General features: G+C 47.9%; 1 protein-coding gene across 1 annotated transcript in view; it reads right to left on the bottom strand.

The window, feature by feature from the left end:
- LOC113233552 (ALK tyrosine kinase receptor) overlaps positions 1–8,865 on the bottom strand; it is a 76,896-nt gene that overhangs the window by 22,045 nt on the left and 45,986 nt on the right. The window contains exon 22 of the mRNA XM_026468673.1: positions 6,231–6,349. Coding sequence (XP_026324458.1) covers positions 6,231–6,349 — 119 coding nt within the window. The remainder of the gene's footprint in view (positions 1–6,230; positions 6,350–8,865) is intronic.

Below are 8,865 nucleotides of genomic sequence, written 5' to 3'. Positions count from 1 at the left end.
ATATTCTCCCGCCGCAGCTTGTAGCTGGAAAGTCCTAGGGTTCGCGCTTCGTTGTCTCGTTGCCTCCCGTTGCAATGATTACCAGCTTCTTTGTAGGACGGCGCAGAACTCCTCTGTTTGTCCGCACGTCGACCGCCCTTATTTCTCCGTTGGGGCCTGGGTATGTAGCCACAATGATGCCGCGGGGCCAGGTGTTGCGTGGTAGCGTCCCGTCGGCTATGAACACCAAGTCTCCCAATTGTAGCGCGCCGTTGGTGGCTCTCGGAGTTCGTCTGTGCTGGAGATCAGGGAGGTATTCTTTTATCCAGCGTGACCAGAACATGTCGGCCAGTCGTTGGCTGGTCCGCCAGATTTTGCGCCCATCGATGTCTGTGTCCGTGAAGGCTCCAGGCAGTGGTACTCGTGAGGGACCCCCCAGTAGGAAGTGGTTCGGAGTCAGGGGGTTCTCGTCTTCTGGAGCAGTGGATACATGGGTGAGAGGGCGGCTGTTGAGGGTGTGCTCTGCTTCGACCAATAGAGTGTGCAGGACCTCTTCTTTCGGGGCGCGTTCGTGCAGTACGGTGTACAGAGCTGTTTTGATGCTCCGTACCAGACGCTCCCATGCTCCTCCCATGAACGGTGCGCTCGGCGGTATGTATCTCCACTTGATGAACCGGATACTGGCGTCTTCCTGTATAGCTTCTAGTGCTGCCCTCTGTAGCTCGGCGTCCGCGCCGCGGAGATTGGTTCCCTGGTCAGACCACAGCTCCGTCGGGCATCCGCGTCGCGATATGAAGCGACGGAGTGCCATGATGGCGGAGTCGGTGCTCAGATCTCCGGCGACCTCGACGTGGACCGCTCTCGTGGTAAGGCAGGTGAAGATCGCTCCGTATCTTTTCTGTCGTGTGCGGCCTACTGTGACTTGGAGTGGGCCGAAGAAATCCAGCCCGGTGTATGTGAACGGGCGTTGATGGTGAGCGAGGCGGCTGGGCGGATGGTTTCCGGTCGAGGGTTGTGGAGGCGTGGCTCTCATGATGCGGCACACTCGGCAACGTTTCAGTTCGCTTCGCACAGCGTTGCGTAGTCGTAGGAGCCAGTAGTGCTGTCGTACCTCGCTGGTGGTGATGCCGAAGCCTCCGTGGTGCGTCTGTTTGTGTATCCAGGCGATATACAGTCGCACCCACGGGTGGTCTCCATCAAGCACGGCTGGTGACCGTTGTTGCTCAGTGATATCACCCGCCGCCGCTATACGCGATCGTAGTCGTATTATGCCCTCGCCGTCGAGTAGCGTTGATAATTTCATAAGGCGGCTAGAGGGGGGAAAGGGGGTCCCCCTCATGAGGGCGTTGATTTCCTCGGTGAACGCCTCTTCCTGTTGTGCTCGTATCCACAGCGACTCGGCGTGGCGTAGATATGATGCGTCGATCGTTTTAAATTTGTGTAAAACTTGCTTTCCACGCGCAGCCTCGGAAGTATTCGTCTTCTTGCTTTCTGTATTATTTTTTCGCCAAGTAGGGTCGGCGTCGGCATTTTTCCTCGTTCTCTTCCTTAAAGCGGCACATCGTTGTGTGCGCGTCCGTAGCCTGTCTATGAACTGTAGTACGCGCGCTGTGGTCCGCATGAGGCGTATCCAACTTGAGAAACGAGTTACTACGGGTAGAGCTTCCTTCAGTCGCGCGCCGACGCCTGTGGTGAGGTGGACCCGTTCTTCATCCGTGACGTTGACGTCCGTGACTTCCTCTTGAGGCCAATTTTCTTCCGACATATATAGAAAGTCCGGCCCCCTGTACCATCGATGATTAGAGTCGAAGTCGTGTGGCACGTCGCGGGTGGCGTCGTCTGCGACGTTCATTTTGGTGGGTATCCATCTCCATTCTTTCGTTTTAGTGTGTTCAGCGATCTCCGCCACTCTATGCGCTACGAACGGTTTATAAACTCGCGGTCCGTTGCGTATCCAGGTCAGCACCGTGCGGGAATCTGTCCAGTAGTAGCGGCTCGTCGGTTTAAATTGATGCTCGTCGACGACGGTCTGTGTAAGACGGCAACCCAGCACGGCAGCTTGCAGCTCTAGTCGTGGTATGGAGATCACCTTCAACGGAGCTACTTTCCCCTTGCCGATGATGAGTGAGACGTGTATGTTGCCATCTTCGTCTTCTACACGCCAATAGGTGACGGCCGCGTATGCCGTTGAACTTGCGTCCACGAATGTGTGTAACTGGATGCCGCGCGCGTGACTAAGTTTCATATAGCAGCGCGGTACTTTTATCTTGGCGAGTCGTCGTACATCTTCCAGCCATCTGCTCCAGGCGTCCGCTTCGGGCGCTTCTAACGGGGTGTCCCAATCGATGCCCGAGCGCCACGTGTCTTGTATGATGCGCTTCGCTTGTATGGTGACTGGAGTGGCGATGCCCAATGGATCAAATATGGACATCGCAGTGCGTAGCGCCTCCCTTTTAGTTGGTGTTCTTGCCCCGTTGTATACTTCCGCCGGTGTTTTGTGAGTGTTGATGTTGAAAGACAGGGTGTCTTCCTCTGGTTGCCACACCATGCCCAGTATTTTCGTGCTGTCCAGTTGTAGTATGTCGCCTTTCGATCCCGGTGACAGCGTGCTTAGTACTCGGCGCGAGTTAGATGCCCAACGTTGCAGGAAGTAGTTCGCGCGGCTGTGTATGTACGCAACTTGTGTGGATATGCGTACGGCCGCTCCTTCGTCGTCAAAACTCGCTAGGTAGTCGTCGACGTAATGGTTGTCGATGATTGCCGCTGTCGCCTCGGGGTACTGAGAACGAAAGTGTTCCGCGTTCTTGTCCTTTACGTAGATAGCAGTACAGGGAGATGATGTGGCGCCGAATATGACACTCTTCATACGGTACTCGGTCGGTTGGCGATCTCGGTCGTCTCCTCTCCACAGGAAGCGTTGCATGTCTCTATCTTCCTCTCGTATGGTCACACGAAGAAACATGTCTCTGATGTCGGCTGCTACCGCTACTGGTCGCTGACGGAACTTCATCAACACGCCGGGCAGGGATTGTATTAAGTCCGGGCCTGGTAGTAGCATGTCGTTCAGGCTGACTCCTTTGGCTTTGGCAGCGGCGTCGTGGACCAATCTGAGCTTCTCTGGCTTCTGTGGATTGATGACGGCGAAATGGGGTAAATACCAAGTCTTCGGGTTCTTATGGGGTGGCGCTATTTCTGCGTAGTCGTTGTCGAACAGTGTTTGTAACTGTTTTTCGTATCTCTTTTTCAGTACCTCGTCGCGGTCGAGTTTCTTTTCAACTAGTTCCAATCTTCTTAACGCCACGTCGTAGCTGTCAGGTGGACGAACGTGCTCGTTACGCCATAGAAGACCGGTTTCAAAGCCTCCCGCCGGTAAACGGCGGGTTTTATCTTCTAGTTGTTGCAGTGCTCGTCGCTCGTCGTCGTTGTGGCTGCGTCTCGGTGTGACAGCCAATGACTCGAGGCTGAAGTGTTCCCTCATCATCTGCTCCATGGACTCTTCATCATCAGGGGCGACAGCGTGGAGTACTTTGTGGGTGTTGACTCTTTCACTCGATCTCTTAGTGCCGTGTAGAACCCAACCTAAATCGGTGAGTGTTGCGATCGGTTGGTGTCGGTCCCCTTGTCGCACGGCATGTGTGAGTAAAAGATGCCAGTTGTCTTGACCCAGCAGTATCGTAGGTGATCCCTCTTCGTAGATGAGATGCTCTTCTAAGTCGTGCAGGTGGGGGCAAGCTCGTATGACGTTACGTGGCACTGCTTGCGGCGATAGCTTCAAGTTGTTCATGGTGCGGGCTGTTATTGTATGCTCATTCGTGTCGCGCCCGCGCAGAGAAATGCGTACTTGTTGCGATTCGCCAACGTTAATTCGCGTGCCGGCTACACCCTCAATGTAAAAGGGTGCTGGTGTACCCGCTGCGCCGATCCTTCTTGCTAGCGCCGCCTCAATCAGGCTGCACGTTGACCCGTCGTCCAGTAGTGCGAGTGCGTTGCACGTACCCTTGGGGCCCCTCACTTGCACAGGGAGTACCTTCAGTAGCGCGGTGGTGTTGCTTCTGTCTTTTGCTGATGCCACAACAAATGATGCAGGAGCTTCTTTCTTCTCCTTTGATGAGGGTGGAGTGCCATGCAGCAGTGAATGATGCATGTACTCGCAACCGTCGATGCCGCACCTCTTGTTCTTACACGTATGGCGAAATTTGCGTGTCCGTAAACAGCGGAAACATAGCCTATGTTTGCGTGCTATGTCCCACCTGGCGGCTACATCTGCTGTCTTCATTTCGTCGCATTGCGCCACATGATGACCCGTCTTGTCGCAAATAGGACACGTAGTAACTTGTTCGTGCTCGGCTGGCTTCGCTATTTGAGTGTGGTAGCTCTTCATGGGTCTCCTGCCTGCTGGCTCCCGCCGGTCTTCCACAGGTGTGTTCTCGACGGGCGCGTAGCTCCCACAACGTGCAGCTGTGCGTTGCATGAACTCGGTCAGGGTTACTAGGTCAGGTTGGTATTCTGGCTGTTCCGCAGCAAAGTCATAGTATCGATAGCGCAATGCTGAAGGCAGCTTCTCAACCACGGCGCGCACTATCTCGGCATTGTGTAGATAATGCGGTCTGTTTAGCGCCTTCAATGTGGCCGTGACGTTGATGATCTTCGATGCGAAGTTGCAGATGTCTCTCGGATGTTCGCCCAGACGTGGAAGGGTGCGTAGCTTACTCAGTTCGGCCAGTGCGAGCGCGTCCGAACGACCGAACCTTGATGTCAGTAAGCTCATTACTTCGTGGGAGGACGTGGCTCCGACGAATAAACATTGAGCTGCTTCCCTAGCGGTGCCTTTCAAGCTCCTCCGGAGCCTCGCCAGGTTCTCTTGTTCTGTAAGCAGTCCTGCAGATTCTTCATAGGCTGTCTTGAACGGCAGCCAGTCGCTTGACGAACCGTTGAATATGGGTAATTCTTGAAGTCTTGCAGTAGTGGGTTGAATCGCTCGTGCCGCAGTAGTGATCGCCGTTGCTAACTTTTCATAACATATGTCGTTCGGCGGCTTATGTTCCAGGTGGCCGTCGTTGTTACGATAGTATTGCGGCTGTTGTCTCTCACTTGTGTGCGTGACGTATGTAGAGGGGGGCGCTCCCCCCGCGTAGTTGGTGGGGGGGCACCTGGTCCCAGCTGTCGCAGGTGCCGCGTACGTGGAGATTTTTTCCTGGCGAATGACGTCGCGCGTCGGCGGCGGCGCCTGTGATTCGGCAGGTCTTCCCTTCAATATATCTTCCTTCGTACGTGTGGCGGCAGTGTAGTCTTCCTGCTCTTCTCTTCTCAACCCAATAGTGCTTGTGCGAATCCACTCCGATGTGCGTTCTTCGCGGATCGTGGCTTCCTCCGGTTCGTCTACGTCCGATTCCTCTTCCATTGCCGCGATCTTTGCAGATATTAAATCGATTTTCAGCTTCAATAATTCTTGTTGCGCTTCCGCTAGCTGCTTACGACGACTGTTCGAAGAACCGGATCGAAAAGATCGAACAGATTTAGGAGAGCATATTCTCCGTGGTGCTTCGCTTGTAGTGGCGCCGGCTTCGGGTCTCTCTACTAGTTGGGAGACTGGCGAGGTGGCAGTCGGCGCCGCGTCGATTTGTCTGATCGTCGCGTCGGTTTCCACAGTTGCACCGGTTGTACGTGTGGCGTACGTGGAGCGCGTGTGTTCTGAAGTTGTAGCGGTCTTTTCGGTCCCCGTGATCGTGTCAGTGCCCGTCGAACAGGTTGGAGCAGTGGACGAGGATTCTTGGGTATTCACGGGGTATGATTTTGCGCTTCTGGTAACTGGCATTGTTCTTTCTTGATGTAATCCGGCTGCTGAAGGACCAGAAAATGTGGGGGCGGATTGTGAGAAAAAACGCCTGGTTGTAAATTGAGCTTCTTGTTCTGGGTTTTGCTTGGAGTCTGTAGGGTTCTCCCGTCCCGCTCCTGCATTGGTGCCGTCCCGCTCGCACACTTGAATAGAATGCGAGCAGCACGGCGGGCCAGCGATGATATAAAAAGCGGAGCGTTGGGAGCGGAACGACATTCCAAAATTGACTGCACAAGACTCCGAAGGCGTTCCAAATCTCTCCGCGATCCAAGCAAAACCAAGAACAAGAAGCTCAATTTACAACCAGGCGTTTTTTCTCACAATCCGCCCCCACAGTATGTCATATTACTTTTGTGTACATCAATTTGATAATATTATTTGTAATATAATTTGTAAATAAACACTATTGCCTCACCATAGGGTTTCTCGAGACGGCCTCCCCCTGACACCATCTCCATGACCTCGCGGTTGGCGCAGCCGGTGTACGGCATCACACCGAGGGAAAACACTTCCCATAGCAGCACTCCGAAAGACCTATTAAAATGTTATATTAAGTCATGTTTCATTCAGTTGCGAAACAAACTAAATACATTAGAAAACAATAACGTACTTCTACAAACAACAATTGTTACAATTGGTAGTACACTTAAAAAAATAGCTAAATTTATAACGAATCACAACACTATATCATTTCGATTACGAGAAAAAGACGAAAAAAAGGAGATATCTAGCTCATACTCATTCTGTACAATAGTAAATAAAAGCTAAAACAAACTTTTACGAAATTATCCTTACATGACACTGAGTCGATCTGTACTAAAAAAATTATTAATCAATTTTATTCAGTTTTACAACCCACGTTTTCGAAAAACAGTTTTCCTGTATCTCCTTTAGTTTCGGATTTCCTCATAATGTCCCAGTTAAAAAAAACACACTGTATATTAATTTGTGATCATTCTTGTGACATCAGTATATTCGTTGATAGGTGTCATACTTAATACTATCAGTTTTTTAAATGATCTATTCGATTGATTTTGTTACGTGATAATATGTGAATCGGTTTTGAGCATTCTTTTTTTTTGCTGGAAAGAGGGTACCTTTGTATTGGCCCCATTTAAATTTGAAAAAAATATTCCACCTCTAAGGGTGGCAAACTAGAGGATGAATCCGGTTTTGCGCACTTTCCGGTAACCGATTTCAATAAAACTTGGCAAATAGATATAATTCGAAGAACTTATGAGATCGGTTGTTTCTTTATAAAAAGTTATATAGTATAGTTTTTTTAAATCTTCATTTAATTTTAGAACTTTTGATCTAGGCAACATTCCACACAACAGTCCTACCATAACCTTATTCTAATTGTCATGCAATTTACAGTAAACATAATTATTTATATTATTACATTAAAAGTTAACGTTAACTATCGCCAATTTACCATGTCACACAACATTTTTGTAAATTTTGACGGTTCTGATAGAATCCCTTGGAAGAAGTTGACATTGGAGCGGTTCAATTGTAATAGAAATATGAGTAGTTACGCACATTAAAAGGAAAATTGTTTTAGCGCGACCTTGTTTGTGTTTTTGGGTTCTCCTGTAAAATTGTATCTAAAGCATTTAATAGATTTTGTTATGGAGCAGTCGTAGTAGGTGTGTACGAATTGTTTTTAAGTTGTGCATTAAATGTGTTCCAATAATATATTCCTTACAATAGAATTGTTTAACAAAAATAAGCCCCGTGCTCGTGTTAGTATGTCCTGTGTTACAGATACAAGTGGACTGCTCTAGCTCTGTTGTAGTTAAAATAATGATATTATAAGTAATTATATAATATGTTGTGAGTACTTAAAAGTGGCACAGTGTTGGAATGGGACAGAAAACCAGTATAAACAACTGTGATATACTACGTGGTATAATTAGTGCGGAGTAAACTTTCCTAATTTTTTTAATATAAATCATAAAAATTATTCTCTGAGCACTATAACTTTACTATCTATTCTGAGCGTTCGATCTTTGTATTAATAATTATAACAAACTAGTGGAGTAATTTCACAAAAAATAATTGAATATCAATTCAATAAAAAATTAAAACTGTATCTTTAGTTTCTTGAAGGAGATAATAGGCATTATTTAGGTCAGCATACTCCATCGTCGATCTTTTCGTCACTTTCAATGGGATTGAGATAAAATGCGCACTTTTTTAATAACAACATAAATAAAAATATAGGAGAAAATTTTGAAAAAATATTCAGAAAATTATTTTTATTTTATGACAACACTAGACACAGGGCGCACTGTAAGTGCGCCTCGCGTACATTACACATAACGATACCTCCAATGAATTTGATTTAATTGTTGTGTAAGAATTTTGTGGAAAAAAAAGAAACAATAAATAAATTTAAAACAGGATAGGTACAAAAATTAAGTTGGTGTAGTGTACTTTGGAGGTATCGAGAAGAAAGACAGAGTTCCGGCACAAACAGAAAAGTAAGATAAATATTTAAGTTTTTTACACATTTGAAGTATACAGGTTTCTGAGGCTGAAAAAAAAAACCAATTATTTGCAATTAGGGGCGCCATCAAATTCGACGATTAAAGAAGCAGTGCAGTGGCGCCACTGTACCATTGCAGCCGCGCCACTACTAATTTTCATACAATATTTTCGATTAAATTACAGGCACAATCTGGGACTTGTGAACTTATATCTCAGGGTACAGTGGCTGTGCCCCACAGATCTTTGCTATTTAAAGCTCTGCGTGGCACTGCAACTGTGTAGCTTAGTAGCCATTAGGCGCACGACTTGTTCGTCCCGTCACTAGATATTATAAAAAATATATAAAAAAAAACCTTAAATTAAAGACAATTCAACGATCACCAAATCTACAATGATTCACATTTATTCTGAAACAAATACTTTTTTCACACATACGCATCTGCAAATGCAGATTTCAACGATGAAAAAATCCATTCGCGTCCGTATCTCCAGATATCGTCATAACCCACACTTGTAGCATACCAGGGGGTCGATTCAGAACGTTACGATAACTCAGT

This window comes from Hyposmocoma kahamanoa, unplaced genomic scaffold (genome assembly GCF_003589595.1).
Source record: "Hyposmocoma kahamanoa isolate Upper Pololo Valley unplaced genomic scaffold, ASM358959v1 79, whole genome shotgun sequence".
Lineage (NCBI taxonomy): Eukaryota > Metazoa > Arthropoda > Insecta > Lepidoptera > Cosmopterigidae > Hyposmocoma > Hyposmocoma kahamanoa.
This window is presented reverse-complemented; position numbering and strand designations above follow the sequence as displayed.